Source organism: Rhinichthys klamathensis, unplaced genomic scaffold (genome assembly GCF_029890125.1).
Source record: "Rhinichthys klamathensis goyatoka isolate OS25496 unplaced genomic scaffold, OSU_Roscu_1.1 h1tg000295l_1, whole genome shotgun sequence".
NCBI lineage: Eukaryota > Metazoa > Chordata > Actinopteri > Cypriniformes > Leuciscidae > Rhinichthys > Rhinichthys klamathensis.
In genome coordinates this window covers 50,610-72,197 of record NW_026606814.1, presented here as the reverse complement: position 1 = coordinate 72,197, position 21,588 = coordinate 50,610, and the positions used below count along the sequence as shown (strand labels likewise).

The 21,588-nt window shown below is 38.9% G+C and overlaps 1 protein-coding gene across 2 annotated transcripts; it reads right to left on the bottom strand.

The window, feature by feature from the left end:
• Positions 1-377: 377 nt before the first annotated feature.
• cacng7b (calcium channel, voltage-dependent, gamma subunit 7b) lies at positions 378-17,635 on the bottom strand. Of its 2 annotated transcripts, none has more exons than XM_056269971.1 (6): positions 17,516-17,635; positions 11,022-11,217; positions 9,954-10,040; positions 9,728-9,868; positions 2,844-2,989; positions 378-1,213 (listed from the first exon to the last, which is right to left on the bottom strand). In XM_056269971.1, the coding sequence occupies exons 2-6, from the start codon at positions 11,215-11,217 to the stop codon at positions 758-760; spliced, it is 1,026 nt and encodes a 341-aa protein (XP_056125946.1). In that variant the 5' UTR covers positions 17,516-17,635; the 3' UTR covers positions 378-757. The 2 variants fall into 2 exon arrangements, with proteins under 2 accessions (XP_056125946.1, XP_056125945.1); XM_056269970.1 differs by lacking the exon at positions 17,516-17,635 and adding an exon at positions 11,307-11,485.
• Between the last annotated feature and the right edge of the window lie 3,953 nt (positions 17,636-21,588).

Genomic DNA, 21,588 nt, shown 5'->3' with positions numbered 1-21,588 from the left:
TTGACGAGCAGCCTTGGATGGTTTCAGCACCACGGACAGCGCTTCTCATAACGCCGCAGTTTCAAAACAATCTCTTAACCACTAGAGGGCGCTATGAGCGTTTTGTGGACCTACATAATGTGATGAATCAGGAAAAGAGTCTTGTAAAATAAGAACGTTTAAAGCAGTTTAATTTCGTTTTTCCCCACCAAATTTGTCAACATTCTGCAGAAAGGCAGTGAACCAAATCACAGCCAAAACACAACAGTACACAATATTTACGCAAGAAATACTCAATACATCTGAATTGAGGCTTATGAATCACTCTTATTTCAAATCCAAACAATATGTTAAGCATTTTTGTTTATAAGTAATTCCAACTTTAGCATTTGATGATAATTTTAACAATAAAGCGAACAATTCAAAGCTTCTATGATGAGAAATAACAATTTAAGTTCAGTTTTATATCATCTGCAAAATTAAAGGCAATAGTTACAGGTCTCTTATGTGCGCTAATGTGTATGCCTAAGTAAATGAATTGTCAGTTCTGGTGGTGTGTGCGATTGTCAAGTGTTCTGCGTGAACCCCGTTCGATCCAGTGCAGTTTAATATGCTACAATTTCACAACGACGACATTCAGTCTTAAAAAGAGGCCTTTAGTTACAAACAGTTTTTTTTACTTCCTCTTCTCATATAAAAAACTAAATCTTGCCTTGCATCATATTTTCTGTTTCTCGTTTATGCATTATCTCAATTAAAAACAAATACTCTATAAACTTTAGCATGGAGAGGCGCTCATGCGCATATGTGTGTGATAGTGTGGGGGTGATGAGGACATGGGCAGGGTCTGGGACGCCGCAGCTGCCCCGTGTGCTCCAGGGTGGAGGGGATGGCTGTGGGGGAACGGCGCTGCAGAACCTGACGATGACAGCTGGTAACCTGCTCCAGAGGTAGGGCTGGAAGCGGAGGTGATTCCCGGAGATGACGTGCTCTGCTGGCCGCTGGCCTTCAGCTGGGCCTGGGGGTTCTGTGTGAGCTGGATGGAGATGTCGCTGGAGATCTCAGAGGCACTCCGTGCGCGCTGGGGTGGAGGCCAGGTCTCTGGGTGCAGGTACTGGCCACTGTAGTCACTGCCCTCGGAAAGGCGGGGGCGATAGAGAGCCGGGTGAGGCCGATACATCTCCTCTTCTGCATAACGCTTCATGAAGAGATACACTGACATCACACCGGCACCCTGAGAGAATATGTGTGTGTGAGAGAGAGATAGAAAAGAACAGTAATTTTGTCAGGCCTGTGTTTAGAACATAAGATCGGTAAGATTTTTTTTTTTTGGAAAGGAGTCTCTTTTGCACACCAAGGCTGAATAAAAGTTCATAAATACAGTAAAAGAGTTATATTGTGAAATAAAATAATTATTTCTGTGATGGCAAAGCGCAATTTTCTCCAGTCTTCAGTGTCACGTGATCCTTCAAAAATCATTCTAATATGCTTATTTGTTGCTCAAGAAAAAAAACGTATCACTGTTGAAAACAGTGCTGCCTAATATTTTTGAGGAAACCGTGATAAATTTTTTTCTAGGATTCTTTGATGAATAGAAAGGTCATTAACAAAGTTATTTGAATTAGATTTTCAATCTGTCACTATTTGCTCCGGACTTGTGGAGTTATTTAAATAATCTTTTAATAATAATTAACAGAAGTTACGGTGGCCGACAGGAAAATATGTCGTCGTCCGAGACAGCAGAGAAGCAATGAGGTTTCTTTACAAAGATAAATTAAGAAATTAGGTTTACTTGATTATTCAGTAAAACGATATGTTATTGCGAATATTATTGTTACTTGTTCATCATTGTCTCATAGCTTCTTTGCACGAAGAACAACATAGTGCCGAAATGCGTTTGTCCGTTTAGGGCTACTGTAGAAACAATGTAAAGGGGCCCGCGGTGTATTTAGATAGAAATGGCTCGTTCTAAGGTAATAAAAACAGAACGGTTCATTATGTAAGGTCTTTATACACCACTGAAAACATAGCTATGTATATGATGTTGCATTTCTGTCAACAGATCCTCCTAAATATTGCACAATGCACCTTTAAAGGTGAATGTACGAGGAGTGATTTATGATTTTGCAGCTATTCTAATTTTCTTTCTCACACATGCTGACAATCTAATGTTTCCTTCAGCGACCATAATACTAAAAGTATCCTGCTGAATCAAGCAGAAAAAAAAAGTTTGCACTTCAATTTAGCTTAATCCTCAGTTTATGGCCACAGAACAGCTGACAGACTGCCGCTCTCACTGCTCCATCATTCACTTTGTCTTCTTTACAAACTCTGACTTTTATAATCACCTCAATAATATCTGCATTTGAATAATAAATATCTTAAAACCGTATGTGGATATCATGTGTAGCAATAGAAAGAAACATATACATGGTGAAAATGCCTTATACTGACCTTCTTGAGCCCAGGTTACTTAACCTTTACCTATTGCAGTGAGTGAAAACTATGATTAACTGAGCTAAATGCAGTATTCAGGTATAGAGTAATGACTAAAATGGAGCGCATCTGAAGATTCACATTCATAATACATAAAGAGCGCACTCTAAGGTCCTGCATCGACTGAAGTGTATGTCAGGGCAGGGTCATGTTAAAAGCATCTGCTTCAACAGCATCAAGGGACATAATTACATTGTCAAGCTACTCAGGCCTAGAAGCATGGATATGCTCAAGTCATTGGAGCTTTCACAAGAAATATGATCTTGGCTATTCCAGGCCAAAGGGCTTGAATTTGCTTTGAGCAAACATAATGACTTACAAAAATTCCAGATTAACTGATATTTTGAACTGAAATTTCATCTTCTGACCTCTTTGAGAAGGAATGAGCTGGCAGCAAACGCAAAGGACCAGCCATAGCGGTAGTTGAAGAACTGCTCTGGCTCCCGCGGCCTGTTCATTACTTCATCATTGATACTGGAGATGTACAGCACCAACCCCACTACCAGACTCAACCCTGAGAGAAAGAGAGACAATGACAAATGAGTGAAGGAAAAACAACAGAACGCCAAAATCTTGGCTGCCATCTCCTGAAAAAACATTCAGCTGAAATATTAAAAGTCGCCATGAAATCAAAATTGACACATCTTATTTTATAGAATATTGCAGTGTTTATTGAATGCTGCAGTGATGATGTTTTTTTAAGCTAACCCAGAAGTTCTCATCACCATGGAACAAAAAAAAAAAGAAAAAGAAAAGAAACTCTGTGATAAACAAAAAATGTATTATTCTTAAGGGCCTTTGCACTTAAAGGAACACTCCGACTTATTGAAACTTTAGCCTATTCACCTTATCCCCCAGAGTTAGATAAGTCCATACATACCTTTTTCATCTCCGTGCGTGCTGTAACTCTATCTGACGCACCCACCGCTAGCCTAGCTTAGCACAAAGACTGGATGTAAATGTTTGCAGCTAGCATACTAATCCAAATAAGTGACAAAATAGCGCAAACATTTTCCTATTTACATGTTGTGATTCGTATAGTCACAGAGTGTACAAAAAACGAAGTCACATGAGACACAGACATATTTTAACCGTATAAATCCTGGGAACTATATTCTCTGAAGGCGAAGCACTGCTACTTGGGCGGAGTGATAACCGCAGCACCTGAGACGCGCTCTCTGCTCCTCACCACGGCGCGTCTCAGGTGCTGCGGTTATCACTCCGCCCAAGTAGCAGTGTTTCGCCTTCAGAAAATATATAGTCGCCTTCAGAGAATATAGTTTCCAGTATTTATACGGTTAAAATATGTCTGTGTCTCATGTGACTTTGTTTTTTTGTACACTCTGTGACTATACAAATCACAACATGTAAATAGAAACATGTTTGCGTTATTTTGTCACTTATTTGGATTAGTATGCTAGCTGCAATCATTTACATCCAGTCTTTGTGCTAAGCTAGGCTAGCGGTGGGTGCGTCAAACAGACTTATAGCACGCACGGAGATGAAAAAGGTATGTATGGACTTTTCTAACTCTGGGGGATAAGGTGAATAGGCTAAAGTCCCAAAAAGTCGGAGTGTTCCTTTAAGTGAAGCAAATGTACGACGCGATGACGCTCTTGATTCGAAACAATAGATTCCTATGGAGCTATTCACACCGGGCGCGATCAATCGTGGCGAGACAAAGTGAGATTTTTTTTCTGACCAATGTGTCACATTTTTACCCTGTTGCTCAGCGATGAAACGGGCCGTCCAATTAGATTTGAGCTTTATATCACATGCCTGGAGCCTCTGCTGTTGCACAAAAGGGTGAGATTGGTGGTACTGTTTTGAAAACCAGTATAAATACTTTTAAATATAAAAGAAAAGTATTCTGTAAGAGAGAAGGGAATGGATGTTCTTGTTGTCATTGGTGTCTGAGAACAGATTTATTCTCACGTTTACTTCATATTTCATTACACAGAATATAATTCCTATTCATTTTCCACTGAAAACAGCATACAGGGCACTGTGTGTCTGTTTTCTTCCGGGTGCGTGTGTGTTATGAGTCAGAGAGCGCTCTTTCGTTCTAGATCTGTCAATCAGATTATGTGATCATAACTCGTGCCCTTCCGGATGACGACGTCCTGTATACTTCCTCGTTCTGAGTTCTGTACATAAACAACTGAGAGAAACGTTTCTACAGATGAAACATATACGTCAAGGGAATATAGCATATCTTTAAAACAATTAGAGCCAATCAACAATTTAAGCATCATTTTTATTTTCAGTGACCCAGAATAATAAGGTTTGACTACATTTATTTCAGAAGCATTTTGGCTGAAAACCAGTGTTACAAACACAACAAGGCTATGACTGTTTATTTTCTTAATATTTCTCTTGTGGCTCATACATAGTAAAAAAATGAGAAGAGAAGTATATCGTGTTAAACCAGTTGTTTTTGAAATGAGGAGTAAGCTAATCTAACATCTTTAATTATCCTCACAGTGCGTTAGTTAGGAAATTATTGCGGGGCAAATGAATTGTAATATTAATTTAATAATAAAAGGGTAACGCTTCCTTTTACAGTCCTGTTACCCATGTACTTACTATGTACTTATTATAGTAACTATAATTACTGGGTAATAACTAGGTACTAACCCTGAACCTACCCCTAAACCTACCCCTAACCCATGTACTTACCTTATATTAGCCAGTACTTTCTAGGTAAGTACACTGTAAGTACACGTGAGTACTGTACTGTAAAAGGAAGCGTTACCAATAAAAGTAGCCTAATAATAATAATAATTGAATACATTAATTGGAAATGCCATATCTTCTTGATATGGTCGATAGCTGATGCTTTTGACGATGTCTCTAGCTATCGCCGATATACGATTTTATTGCCTATCAGCGCAACCCGGCACGTGGGATTATCACGGGCCCTGCTAGGCCACTGTCTAGAAAGGTATGTCTCTCTCTCCTAGTCACTGGTGATAGCACCTTGCAGCTTCTCTTGAGTCTTTGGATCCAGCAGATAGCATTGCTGACACCATCCAGCCAGGACGGGGCAGATGTGGTTGAAGAGGGCGAAGATATCGCTTGTAGTGAGCCCTCTCAGACCGCCAGCCCCGCATACGAGGAGAGGAGTTGCTGGAGGTAATGGCCCGCACCACAACTAGATTGGATCTAGTTTGGGGGCACGTGCGTCGCTCGTAGCAGACTCGACGAGTGGTTCCTGTCAGGCCATAACTGTCCCGCTCCAATGAGCCTTCCATTTCTTACCGAATTTCACACTGAGGCAGAGAAGTCGTGGAAGAAGTCATATTCAGCTCGCATCTATCCCTTTCAGCATCCCTTGTTCTTGTCACTATGGCTAGTGCTGATCGAATCAAGTATGGGTTATAGCAGGTCCCAGATGAGAGTGTTAGGAGAGTTGAGCTGCCTTCCCCAGGATTCTGGGGTCTTTAACTAGGATAGCTCCCCAGTGGCTCCCTTTTAGAAGGGGAGCAGTATCGAGGGTTGTACTGTAGCTGGCGCTTATGCATTTCTGAGAAAAGCTGTTGAAAGTGGATCGGACCGAGCGCCACAACATCCTTATAGCCAAACAGCAGGACGTGTCCTCACATAATGGGGGAGGAGAGAGAGTGATATTTAAGGAAAGACTGTAGAAAGCAAGATGGCTGAGAGACATTACAACAGAGAAAAAGTCGGAGAAATCACTGTAAAAAGATGGGTTATGATCAGGCAAGAGCTTTAGGACCCGTGTTAATATTAGAAAAGCTTTCCAGCGCTGGAGAAAACTATGCGGGAAGGTCTGAAAACGGACGTCGAGGTTGCGTTGTTTCTGTTGCTTCGTGTTCATATTTTGTTCTTCCTTGTCATTTGTTCGTCATCCTCTCTTTATTTTTCACGAAGCATTATATTGCTTCTCTTTAGCTATGATAAAGAGAAAAGAGACATCCACTCTTGCATTGCATGTTTGTGCATTTTGGGGAAGGAGCAATAAAAAGAGGGGTGTGTTTGTTAACTTTGTTTGGATTGATTTCAAATATCAACAGTGTTTCCAAAAAAAATCGCTTACTGCACCTTTAAATGCAATTACATGAAAAAAGAGAAATAACAACAACAGTAATAAACAATATAGATAAATAACTGCACTGTGATGAGGTCATCAGCCTTCCTGTCAGGCACTTAATGCTCACCCTCGGCCAACTCAACAGACACACAAGTATACATTCTCCAGGGCTTTGCCCAGCAACTGATGAGAGGACATCAGCTTCATCTAAATAAATGACAGCCCCACACGCTCCTCACTGCAGCACAGAGAGGCATGGAGAGGACAGAGGAGATCAAATAAGGGGAGCAGAGCAATGTGTGTATGTGTGTGAGTTTGGATAGAGAATGACAGCAAAACTGTAAAAGGGACAGGTGAGAATGGGTGAGAAAAGCTCAACATGCACAAGCTGAGAAATGCCTGTAATATTTATCGCAACAGCAGAATGACCGACTAGACTCTCTCTCACCCACATACAAAACGCAAAAACACAACATTCCTGCAAACATCAGCAACATTTCACAGCCGCTCCATCTACCTGCACTATCAGCATGCTTGATCTTTACTTTTTAATGGCTTCTTTCAACTGACGCACTTTTATCTGCCCCGGGCAGTCTGAAATGCACATTACAAATTCAGTGGCAGGCTGATAGAGAACACAGAGAAAAGGACAAGTAAAAAGGTGTTTTTCAAGGGCGGCCTGTCAGGAAGTCTGTGGAGGAGAGAGGTGTTTCTGAAAAAGTTGAAGGTCTTTTCTGGCCGTGTGCAAGGTTGAGGCAGAGATGAAGTAAACAACAGCAGCATCTGCATACAAATAAGGTCTACATTCAGTCAGAGTGGGTTAGGGTTATGGAAGTGCTATTTCATGACCTTACAGTGGGGTTCAAATCCAAGTACATGAGGGAAATTGCTTTTATTTTGCTTTTTTTTTTTTACTTAATTTTTTTTGTGTTCATTACAAAGTTTATAATAAAATGCATAACAATGAGGTAAAAGAGAAAAAAATGGGGGGAAAACAGTACCAAATAATTCTTAGTGCTCAATATTTCAGCACACAAGCAGCACAAACTTCACAAGTTTGTGTGAAACCTGATGATCATGTTCTCTAGCTTGATTTGACAAACATACAAAGAGCATCCTGTGCTTCACTAGACATGATCAATGTCACAAATTTCGTCGCTGTTGGGCGGAAACATTGTATCTCCATATTTCGTCATTTTTATATTTTTCCATTAATTGTTACTACTGGTCACCCTTTATGTCTGTTTTTGGGCTTTGCAAATATTTAACCATTGAAAAGTATTAAAACGAGCTTGTGACTAAACCTCTTTACTTCATTGGATCCTCAAACTGTCGATAAAACCTTATAACTCCATCCAGCCTCTATTGTGAATGAAGTGCCGCACGCAGTTTGGAGTTTGGGCCGTCTCAATGCAAGGGTAGCTTAAATAAAGAACTGGTTCCTTGAATAAGTGTACAGTGTTTTCTTGACTCAAAAAATACTATATAAATACTTAAGAATACTTAAATAGTCTGTGCGTAGCACTTCATCTTTAATAACGTGAGATTTTGGCCAAATGACTCAAAAATGAACGCGCTCATACCTACAATAAACTTTATAACTATTGTTAAATAAAATGTAATGCGATACACTTACTGCCTCAGTTGCGGCCGTTCTAAGATGCGTGTGTCTGAAATTCGCTGGTCAAAACCTTTGATGACCTTGATTTTGGTCAAATGTTACTAATATAGTGACACATGTAGCGTCTGACCATAAAGCCACAATATCAACACTGACAACGCGGTGCTTAATTATTCCCGAATACGATACGAGTTCAGATGGCAGAGCACTGAATAAAATTACTAAAATTGCCCAGACAAACATATTCGAAAATCGATATTCATGAAATAAACACGTTTTAGGCCACCAGATGTCTTGGATACAAAATTTCAGCAGTTTTACCATGAATACAGACAAGTAATACCACCACCAGCAAAAGTAATTAATTGTATGTCTGCTTTACTATAAAACATTGCAACCCATTTAACAGATGCATTATTTTCTGGTGAGTTAGAACAGCCTGAACTGCAACTGGTGGCAAACAATAATACCTACAACCAACTGACTACTAGCCCTCTAAACATGAAAAGAATTTCATCATCAATTTCATCTTTTCATTCATCATTCATCTCTAGCCAGTAGAGCTACATTCTTAAAACCTATTTTCACATTCATCTTAACTGAGGGGGCAGGATAGTCGAACCCCCGACGCATGAATTCAACATAGCTTTACCAACGTACTTTACAGTGCTGAGACAAAGCAGTACTACATTACATGCTGTAATAATACTGAACATTAGAAAATCAATTTATAAAAACAATTATTGTTAATAAACAATAGTCATTAAATGTCTCTGATTTCAGCTTTTTACAGGTTGAGTCTTCTCACTAATGAGTATGTTTTATATTTTTATAAACTTGCTGACCTCTGCTGGTGCAGAACTGAATTGCATGTTCAGATATTGTACTGGGAAATAAATCTGGCACCATTGACTGATGAGTTTAATCTTCCGATTTACATAATACGGGACACATCAGGCATTTGTGCCTATGTGAACAGATAACTACAGTTTTGCTCATGAGAAAATAATAAGAGCAAAATATATGTAACAGTGTGAGAGCAGTCAGGTGACAGGTGGCTAAGTTATGGCACTCACATGATAGATTTTTTAATTTTCAGAACAACTAATGCTATTCAAATACAGCACTTCCTCCAAAGAATCTTTGGCACTGCATCTACTGGTTCCAGAAACTGATAAATAATAAACAGATGGAGTGATTTCATGCTCAGACACAGGTTTATGATCGGAGAAGACATCATTAATGCACTACAGATGGTACTGCTACATTCTGGTGAGTACAAAACACAAAGTCCTCACACATCTAATCCTCCTGAAGAGGATCTGCATTAAATATGTTATGAACTATTTTTAACAGTAAGAGTATTTTAGAACGAGACGTGATTCAAAAGAAGGTTCCTCCAGGCTTATTTTGTGATGACATAATTATAGATGGCACAACATCTATCCTAACAGTGTTATAGCTACTCAATATATTATGTCTAAAAACTGAGATATAACTAATAAATGTATACAAAATGTGATTAATTTCAGCAAGCGTGGCCTTAGACTCAGAGCACTGGAAAGGTTTCTCGCTACCTGAGAGGATGAAGAAGATTCCTGAAATGAAGGCCAGGATGGTGCGCTGCGGACGAATGTGTCCCACGTTACTGATGATGAAGGCCATGAAGACGAAGAGCAGAGACACCATAGGGAAGGGTGTAGCTGTCCGCACCATCTCTGCCAGAACGAGAAATACATGTGCATGAGAGTTGTGTGTGGAGGTATGGACGTGTTACTTTGACTTGAACTCACGTTCACTCACTGAGGATATTTGCAGTGTTTTCTGTGGTGATTTCAATCTCTGGCTCTGTGAAATACTCAGAGGCGACACATCTACCTTTCTCTGTACCTAAAACAGTGAGGCAAAGGATGTGATGAAAGATACATTTATGAAATATAGGAAAGACAGATATATAAATGGATGAATAACTGTAGGAATTCAATGAAACATAGAGGAGAATAACTATTTCCAACTAAACACTATTTAAAATATTACATTTTCATTTTAGATATGAATGAAATATGTTGCATTAATGGTTCTTTAAACATTTACTGAATTTACTATTATTATGCTTTATTTTTCTTTTTTTTCTTTACTGTTCAAAAATGATGGACATAATCATGATCATTTTATTCTATTGACAGAATTTTAACAGAAGTTATAATAATACAGAAGAACTGTATTATTGATCAAATAAATGCAGTCTTGGCGAGCATAAGAGGCTTCATTCAAACACTTTGAAAAATCTTATGCTCGCCAAGACTGCATTTATTTGATCAATAATACAGTAATATTGTGAAATACTATTACATTTTAAAATAACTGTTTGTATATATATATCTTAAAATGTAAAACGCTGAATTTTCAGCATCATTACTCCAGTCTTCAGTGTCACATGATCCTTCAAAAATCATTTGTATATGCTGATTTGCTACTCAAGAAACATTATTATAATATGTTACAAATGTTATAATCAGTTTTGCAGCTTGATTTTTTTTTTGGAAACCATTTTTTTCAAGATTCTTTGATGAATATAAAGTTCAAAATAACAGCATTTATTTGAAATAGAAATCTTTTGTAACATTATAAATGGCTGAACTGTCACTTTTTTTTATCAATTTAATGTGTCTAATAAAAAGCTAAAACTAAATAAAGCCAAACTTTTGAATGGTAGTGTATAAAACTATAAATAGACTAGACATATCAAGAAAAAAAAATATATACAGTATATTGTAAATTTTGCGTCCTTGGCAAAAAAGTTGTATCCAAAAGTATGCTACTATGGAAGACCTTAGTGTGTTTGCATATAAAGTAAGTGTGTGTCCACACCTGCTATGAAACACACTCTCCAGAGGCCAGAATGCAATGCCATCTTGACATCGACAGTTTGGTTCTGCTGCAGTACGATTCCTTCCTCCATCAGTAGCCAATAATCCGTCGCCACGGCAACCCCCACCAACAGCAGTCCACACGCCCCAAACACTGTGGAGAGCAGAGTCAGAGCCCTGCTGCTGCAAGAGCTCATCTGCACACACACACATGAACCGTCAGCACCCAAGCTCCAAATCACAGCAAAAACATTAGAGATATGAGCAGCGGGGAGTGAAACCGCACCATCAAATCTAGACACTTCTGCACAGTCTGTAATTCTTCAGGAAGACAGAGAGGAGGAGTGTAAAAGATCATGAGAGACAGTTTCAGTCCCACTGTGGCGGTAATCAGCCAATCGCACAAAAGGTCAAAGTTCACCAGGCTTGACGGGTGGCAGTCATTGAGGCAGAAAGTGAAACATCATTGGCAGAGATTCACATCACACACAAGTGCCTACAGAGTCATGAGTCATAGCTTTACTGTGAGACAGACCTTGAAAAGCAGATGTAAACACACTGGTCCTGCTCACTAATTCACATTGGCATCCCATGCAATGTGATGCACTGTGGGAGAACAGAATATGTTGAAAGCTGCTATTAGATTAGTTCATTTAAAAATGACAGTCCTTTCATTAATTACTCCCCCTTATGACTTTCATTATTCTGTTGAACACAAAAAAGAGAAATTTTAAAGGATTGTTGTTTTCACTCTTTTCTACCATGAATTGGACCGAATCACCATAAATGTATCCATATGACTTGGACTGTAGTCAGTTTTTGCGAGGAACAGACAGAAATAAAAGTCATTATTCAATGAAAATCTTCACCCTCCAGTGAGGGTGACCGAATAATTGCATCAAGTGAATTGAACTTAACCAGAGTCAAATCATTCAGACTGGTTTTGTGAAATTGATGATATTCATATTAGAGAAACAACTCATTCACATATTCAATGATTTTCAGAATTCAGCCGTCAGCCAGCATTATTTCAGCTTATTTTTAAAATAATCGTGCTTAACAGTGGAATTCCTGGTGAAAAACTACATTACCCATGATGCTGTACAGAAAATTACACCAATCAGAGAGTCGAAAACAGCAACAAGCTCCAAAATAGCTCTTTAGCTCCGCCCACTCCCAAGAAGCTCTTCGAATGACGTAATCGAGTTGATCTCCTCCATATATATTGCAATAAACTTAAAATAAATAGTTTTATACATATAATCAACATTTGTAAATGAGTAGTTTTATATTTTTCCATCGATTTTAATTAGATAATGTTGTTTGCAATGCTTCATGGGATTGTAGTTCTTTCCTAGAACCGTTAAGTACACAATTTTGTACCTTTGTCTTTTTGTCGGATTTTCAAAAACTTTTTAGCTTCAAATAAAAGTTTGTGGTGTTGTGATTCACCTCGTAGCTGATTGGCTTGGTTCAGGGCTTATAACTCTTTATTACACAGCTCTGAGGAATACTTGATTCTGATTGGTCGATCTCTCCAACAGTATGTTATTCCACGATAGCAACTGCTGAAAACAGATAACGCAGGCTCATCCGGGTCAGGGCAACCCTACCTATTTTTTACAGTCTATGAACCCTACACGCTTGCTAGGAACGGTTTTTCTTCATGGAAGTTTTGCATTTGGTGAGCTAATAAAATATTAACACTCAGACCAATCAATATTTTGTGTACAGTTATTTAATTATGTCATCCAGTATCGTGGACTCGCTCTCTCTTGTTTCATACAAACGCAGCTGCTGCCATTTTGCGACTATTGTTTTGTACACTGTTGGATTATAAGATAACAGTTTAAATTAAAACAGTTTCATCTCAAATCATCTCTTATCCTCATAATTGCTGTGTAATAAGTGGTATGAATGTACCGTATCCCTTAAAAATATGTCTAGTGAACCTGCCGCGTTAGTAACTGCTCTCTCCGTGGGAAGCTTTGGGTTTGAAGACCTAATAAAATATTTAGACTCAGATCAATATTTCGTGTTTAATTATTTACATATGTGGCAAGTAGCCTTGAAATAATAATGTACATCCAGCTGTTATTTTTTTTAAGAATAAACCAATTCAGGCTGATGCAAGACCTGATCACCCTGTCGGGGTTTATTCTGCGATAACAACTGGCTGGATGTACATTATCCATTACTTAAAGGGACACTCCACCCATTTGCATTAAGCTTTCCATTGTTAGAAACCCAGTCATACTATTGAATGGTCGTGCAACACTCTCTCATTTTCCCCTGAGACGAGAGAAATCTGCTATTTACCTTTTTCACTTCCTCCTACAATGACGCAAAAATCGTCATTTTACGCCATTGTAGGAGGAAGTGTAAGAGGGGGGGATTTCTGTAAAGACTACAAGCACTAGTTCCCACCCTTTCAAACCCGCCCATAGGGGGTTAGACCTAATGCGCTAACAGAGCTATCACAGATCAGTGGGTGGGACTTCACTTGTAGATACTGAAATCAATATCAGCCATCTTGTTTATAAGCTAAGCTAACAAGCGCTGTGGAGATAGGAAGTTACGACAATGACGGAAGAAACTAAACATGAAATGGAAGTAGAGGATTTTGAAATTCTGCTGCTCGAATCCGCTGTTCGTGGCTATCTTTACGAGCCGCAATATAGTGAAGAGCAGCTGAGGCTGATGGAGGAACAGGAGGCGGCCGCCTGTCGCGGACGAGGAGCCCGGACTGGGTCGAGCTGGGCGGACTGCTGGTGCCTGTGCTCTCGCTGTGCGCTACGGACACAGATCGAGTCCGTCTGCTGCAGAGAATTTCAACGATGGCTATTTCTCCTGGACGAAATCTCTGAATCAGACGAGCACACGGACGTTTGTGTTGTGATGTGAACCAGCCTAGTTTCGCACCGCATATGTTCTGACTGAACATCCAGGTATCATGCAATAATTCACCATATAGAAAGAAATACAAACGAGGAGTAATTCGCTAATGAGTTTGCCAATGTAACGGGGTTCGTTGTTGTGGGAAGAAGGAGGCGGGAACCGGCGCACATTTAAACATTTTAATAGTAAAATAAACAAATACAAAACAAAAGTATAAGCCAGCTGGCCACACACAACAGAAACAAAACATAAAATCAGGCCTGTTCCTTTTGTCCTTCCGCTCCTCCGTGAGAGATATGAGACCGCTGCGTCTCACAGGTGTCATTCATTATCACTCGCGCCGTCCTCTCACGTCCCTCGCCCTCGTCCTGCTCGCCACAGCCAACTAACTAGACATTTTGCGTGAAATGAATTTAAAAACTCTTTTGGCAGCTAGCCTTGTAGACGGATTTCTAGTTTCGGATTTTCAAACAGAGAGTGATTTCTCTGTTTGCGCTGTTCTGGATTAGTGGGAGTGGCTTGCGGAGCTGTGCAATGTGGTGCATTGTGGGAGTTGTTGTCTTACATACAAATGTGCCCTAAAGTTATTTTGTGTCTTTTCTCGGTCAAGAGGGCACCAAATTCAAAATTTCTTTTACATTTCGACTACATATATAACCCACTTTCAATAAAGATTAATGTTGAAATGGGTGGAGTGACCCTTTAACGAAGACTATTTTAAAATCTATTTTGTACTGACTATTTTTAAACAATATATATGAAAAAAATACTTACGGAACCAGCGCCTCTGAAAAAGGGGGCAGGAACCGTTGCACTCTATTCCTTTAATGATTTAAAACATTGTTATTTTATTGTTTATAATTCATATACTATTATATTATTTATTCATATTTTGAAATAGCTTTTATTTTTATATTTTTCAGTTTTAATAATTTTATGTGCTCTTGTCTTTTTTTATCATTTCTATTAGCATCAATTGATTTTATTTCATGTTTAGGATTTTAGGATTTTTATTGGTTTTAATTTGTCAATTTAGTACTTCAAATGAAACTTATTTTATTTCAGTTAGTTGCCAAAGATTGGCAACTCAACGCTGCGTCATAACGTTGGCGCTTTGGTGTTCCCCAGAGCGATATGACGCAGCGTCCCGTTTCCTCTCAGGAAACCAAGGTTATATTCATAACCTAGACGTTTTCTTTTAAGTTCTTTAAGTTTAGGTTTTTCATTCATTCATTTATTTAATTATATGAAAATATAATTAAATAAGCTTTATTTCAAATAATGAAAAATGAATCACAACACTGCAAAAAAAAGGAGAAAGAAATGTTCAGACTGTAGAGGAACAGAGGCAGGGCAAGAAAAGACACGAATGAGAGGCCATATATGGGGCAGCTAACTAAAAATGGCAGTATGTAAATGTCAGAGTGTACAGTATGAACTCATGTTCTCTATGTGAAATGCGCTGTAAAACTAAGATTAGATCCTCTTTCTGACCATGTGCATCTCTCTGATTCACCCAGAGCTGAGCTCTGATCGATTCTTAATTAATGAGGGATGCGTTTTGACTCTGTGATGAATGAATGACAGCGCTGACGATAACTTGAAAGGTCTTTTCAAAGGGAAATGTGCCTTTTGCTCTCTCTCTGTCATTGTCTCTGCATCTGTGCTGAGCTGATACAGGAACAATTTCATCCTGGCATTGCTCTCTACCTATTTAAAGATTATGATTTGACATGAGATTAATGAAATGAATGCTGTCATTCGGTTACATGATGCATGAGGTTGAAAGAATCACTCTCCTGTCTCCGCAGTCACTCAGCTGCTGCTGCAATGGCGACTTTTATGATGGTTATTTTTGAAGAGGCTGTATAGTGTGTGTGTGTGTGAGAGAGAATGTGTCTGAGTGTGTGTGTGCTTTTTTCATGCTGTCATTTCCTGTGTGTCTCTCAGAGCTGGTGATTCAGAGCAGCACCCTGAGCAACAAGAGAGGGAGAAAAAGAGAAAAAGTAAGAAAGAGGAAAAAAAAGACTCTTGGCTTCCAAATTGAATCGCAGGTGTCTAGACGAGATCGTAGTGCCATCTTTGAAAATCAGAGCGTTTGACCCTTTTGCCGTTCGTGCTGCCGCAAAGAATGACACAAGCCTTAACACTCGCTGTCAACAGATAATGAACCCCAGCAAATGATGGACAGATTTTGCAATGCAGTGGGAAAAAGGCACAGCGAGAACGCTGTGGAGAAAAAGTGCTGGTACTGAGTGCTTTGAAGCAAACACAACAAAAGCAGAGAACAACAATGTCAAACTCCAGCTTGACCATTAACACTGAGAGTTTTTTTTTCTGCCCGCAGCGCTTCTGCCCCCTCAAGGCCGCGTGTACTGATGTAGAAGAGAGGTTACTTCTCCCTGACAAAATCAGTCTGTCCAAGTTTGACCTCAAACTCCCCAGACTCTTTTTTTTTTCTATTTTGACTTTTTTTTGCAGCTTTTTTTTGGGGTCTGATATTGTCCTTTGCTAAATGAAATTGTCCTATACTTCACAATCCTACTGTTGCCACACATTATGTGCACTTAGCAGTTTGCACTAATCAGATGCAGTATGATGTCAATGTGGCATAAGTGCACTTGATCCAAAATATTAAAGGAACAGTTCACCCAAAAATGAAAATTCTTGTTGCTCCATACTGGTATGCATTTCTATCTTCTGTGGAAAGCATACAATATTTTTTTTTAAATTAGTGTTTTTTTCTTTCTTTCCTCTCCATAGAATGAAAGTCCCTGAGGTCCAGCGTTGTTTTAATACTAATAACAATACTAATAATAATAACTAATATTTTTGGTTTTGGACCCTACTTGCTTTTATTGTATTGCAAAAAAACAAAAACAGTTGCAACATTCTCCTAATCTTCTTTTGTGTTCCACAGAGGAAAGAAAGTCTACATGTTTGGATTGGAATGACATGAGGTTGAGTAAACAGAATTTTCATTTTTTTTTTGTGAACTGTCTCTTTAAATATTTTTGTATGTTTTTTGTTTAAAGGAACCATCAGATATTAAGTAGATATCTGAACGTATTACAATAAATACATTGTAAACACCAGACATACAGTAAGGAACGGGGACAGAGAGAAGAGAAAGAGTGCCAAGCCAGATGTAGGCTAATGTATGGAAAGACCTTGGCCCAGTAATGATGGAGTTCCCACCTACATGCCAGTGCGCGCCTCCTGAGGCACTTGACTGAGCCAGTTACACACTCAACTACCTCAGCTACCATTCACTCACCAACACAAAAACAGCTGCAAATGTTAGTTTCACTGCATGCCAGTCTCCTAAATGACTCTGGAGGTTTACAATTCACAACGGACCACAAACAACTCTCACAAACGTCCTATGATAAATGTTCCGCTCATATTAAGACAACATGCAACGCGCTCACAGACCTGCTGGGATTCTGTAACACGGTATACGCACAGCCATAAACACATACCCGTTCGTTTTCTATAACTTCTATCAATAACACTTGACAAAAGTTAAAACGTGTTTCGACTCAGTCACGCATTAGTTGAGAACAGTAAAGGACAATGAAAACAGACTGTACTCACCCTGCCCGTGCGCGTGGTGCTGACGAGTCTGCAGCGAGCGCGCAGGCACAAGCCTCACACCAGGGGTGCCTGGCAAAATATTCTCTCTCTCTCTCTCTCTCTCTCTCTCTCTCTCTCTCTCTCTCTCTCTCTCTCTCTCTCTCTCTCTCTCTCTCTCTCTCTCTCTCTCTCTCTCTCTCTCTCTCTCTCTCTCTCTCTCTCTCTCTCTCTCTCTCTCTCTCTCTCTCTCTCTCTCTCTCTCTCTCGTCTTTCCCTCCCTCTTTCTTACGTGCGTATTTCCCTCTGATACCCCGTTATCTTCTCCTCCCTCACATGTTCACGGTTACCCTCCCTGTTTATCCTAGTAAAACGAAAGATAGCGAGGCAACGCAGACAATGTGCGTGTGAATGTGTTGTAGGGTCTGGGTTAGTAATGCGCAATGGAAAATGTACTTTTGCATTATGTATGGAAAATGGAAAGATATTTTTTTCTAGCTTGAAGCTTATGTTTGGTGTTAGTGCTTTTGACAGGGAAAAGTAGTTTTGCAAACCATTTATGGTTTACAAATGCACAATATATGGTATTTGTTATCGGCCGATATTAGATCATTTTTAGTTTATCGGTATCAATCGATATTTGATACATAAGAGCCAGTCCCAGCTAACAGGGAATATTCTCAGAACTTTAGCTAATGTTGAGGCAAAGATATGAACAAACATTCTTCCAGTAACATTAAAAAAACATTTGTTCAATGTTATCTGGTCAATCAATGCTCTCAAAAAGTTAGCATACATTTTTTAGGCCAGGTCTAATGTTTTTTAAATGTCTCTACTTTTCAGAGAACATTCAGAAATAACATTTTAATTAATGGGAACTTAAAAGTTAGCAAAAGGTCCTTTGAACATATATTGGTTAGCTGATATATTATAGATATATTGGATATTCAAATTTGTATTCCCCTATCACATTTAGATTACCCATGCTGTCATATAACGCTCACTTAATGCTGTCATATAACGCTCACGCTTCAATTAATCTTTAAAATTGTGTGTGAATGATTATGGTGTGTCTGTAAAAGTGTCGACCTGTCACATTCCAACACTCTCCTTTATGTAAAGAAGCTTCAATAAATTAGTTAGAATGGAGGGAAAGACATTTTAGTCAATAGTGTATTGTGAGAACACACAGACAGAGAGCAGCATAATTTACAGTAAATGAGGGAGTCAGAAAAGGAGACATAGGACTCATTTTCTCCTTACATAGCAATTAGTGCAATTTTCCCTGACAATTTGTCAGAATTCAAACGGAAGTATTTGCAGCTTCAGCAGAATCCAAGATTTACCTGCTACTCAATCTTTGTTGGATTTAACAAAAGAAAATGTGCAGCATGTCTTCTGAAACTCTAGATGAGAGACACATGATTACCCGGGTCTTTTCTCAGAAGAAACATCTGAGAAGCAGCCGACATAAGCAGAAGTCTGTCTGGGAGAAATAATTGAGCATTTGTTATGTTTCTTTTTATCAGAAAACACAAAAAATCAGAAGAATGCACCAATAAGGGCTCACATTTGTCATCATTGGACTCAAGCCTAATCTCATCCTTTCTCAGTTTTTCCGCTGTTAGTCCCATTATACTTTATACGTATTTTTAGACATGATATCAATAGCATAGTACACTCTGACCTCAAGAAGTGAAAGATGGAAAGAGAGGGACACAGAGAGATAGAGATCTACATTACATACAATAATACATGCCAAACTAACACTTCTGAAAACATTTTATTTCTTTGACACACCTTTTTAAATACTTGTCCGATGCTGGAAATCTTCAGTTCAAGAAAAGAAGATGAGGTCATAGAACTGAAAAGAAAGTCATACTGGGGCATTAAAAAAAAAACGAGTGACAGAGATGAAGACAGTTACAGTAAGGAGGTTAGGGTAGTTTTTAATAGGCAGGGTATCTAAGGGTATCCTGTTATATCACTCATGCCCACTGGGACGGCACTGAGGGAGCGATGAGTGGAGAGAGGAAGTGTTGAAATTGAGAGACGAGTGTAAAGGTCTGTCGTCTCATCAGCACCAACACAGACGCCAGAGACGTGACCAGTGAGACGAGGCCAAACGGGTCACTGATAGAGTGGACACACAAAAACTGATGGGTTTACTTCATATATTTTATTTTCACACTCTGAAAACACAAAACAACTCAATGCAAAATCATTGTGCGATCTATCTATCTATCTATCTATGCATTTAACTAAATGATTTTTGATACTGAGGTTTAACCGTTTATTGTGATTGTAAACATACATGGACATTGTAAACAGTGTAATTGCATCAATACATGGAATTTTCACTAATCAGTACATTCATGGTTTAAAGCCGCAGTCTGTAGTTTTTCATCTTTGTCGCCATCTCTGTTCGAAATCTGCAATTGCAGTTATTCGCGGAATTATCAATTTTCCGTGAGTTGTGCCTCGGCACGGCACAGCGCGGATGAATCCAATGTGTTGAGGAGAATGTGCGGTTGTCAGTCACTGCGCGGTGATGTGTCTCTCAAAAAAAGTCATTCAGAATCACAGATTATACTTTTTGGAAGTATGACCAACATAAACATTTTCACCCTAAATTGTCATCTGAACAAGTAACATCCACTTTTGTTCTGACCAACTAAGGGAAAAAAAGCATTGCAGTAAATCGCGCTGATTAACGATCATTTACCATATCACGTCAAACCGTGCAAATTATACTTTGTCAAATTGTTAATGTTAACAACATCAGCATTGCGTGACTACATATAATGCCCTTCCGATATTTGTCCTTGTTTTCGCATGGGTCCGGTTGCAGTCTCTTTTTTTCTGTAGCCACTCCGAAGTCCGAAGTCTTTTGCATTTTACAGTGGGTGAATCTCCAGTTGTCACTGGTGATTGTCGTTTTAACCTTTCTGGATCCGCCATCAATTTGATACGTTTAATTATATCAAGTGCAGTGAGAAAAGGCTATAAATCTCCACCTCCAGCATCCTCACACGCAATACAGCCTACTAGCCGAGAGTCCTTAATTTATGTGTATAGATGTGACGTAATGACGCAAAGACATGCTCGAATTTCCTGCGGAAATCCACCAGTACCACTGCAATTAAAAACATTATTACAAGCTTACCGTTTTGAATCGAGCTAAGGCAAGCAGATAGGTTTGAACACTGGCTGGATATGTACTTGCTCAAAAATTTATTTTGGATCATTTTTAACCCAAAAAAGTTACGGACTGCAGGTTTAAGCACTTTTTAATCCAATGTTTAGTCCTGTTTGCGTAGATGTACTTCGCTAGAGTTTAGTTCCAACCCCAAATCAAGCACCGCTACTAATCGGTTGGGTTAAACAAAAAATTCACAGACAGGTGTGATGTAAATGGAACTATATCTGCAGAAATGTACAGTAGATCTCCATGAGCACCCTGGTTTACAAAGTATCCCATTTACATAACCACAAGATCAGCAATTCTGGGATAAAATAAAAGGTTGGGGAATTTTGACCATGACCAGTAATCAGTCAATTTCGCCTAGTTACAAATTCCAGGAATAATGGACATGATACCAAATTTTTTGATATTTTTTTTATTTGTAAATTAATTTCAGTTATTTTCATCCTACCTTTACACATATCATTTCACCTAACCTGTCACTCCTCCTATCCTGTCTTTCCCACGTCCTAGCATTTTGTCGTCAATGCAATGTTGTATTAGTAGGGCAGTTTGGGCACAGTGTGCAGACTCAGGTCTTTCCAGGTCAGACATCATGAATTTCACTATGCAAGACTAGTTCATGCTGATCTCTGAGACCTCATATTTATATAGTGCCACCTTCAAACAAATAAACACTCAACACCAATTAATTCATCCATAAACTAGAGATTTTAAAGGCTGATTTGAGACCAATTTAGCAATTTAAGTAATATGTGAGCACTGTAAATAAATAAAATATTTGGTTGATAACAGTTGGGGCTGCTTTTTCTTGACACTAGAGGTTGCAAAACATTATGATGAGATGTAAATTGTTTCGTTTTATGCTGATGTAAAAATGCTGATGATATGG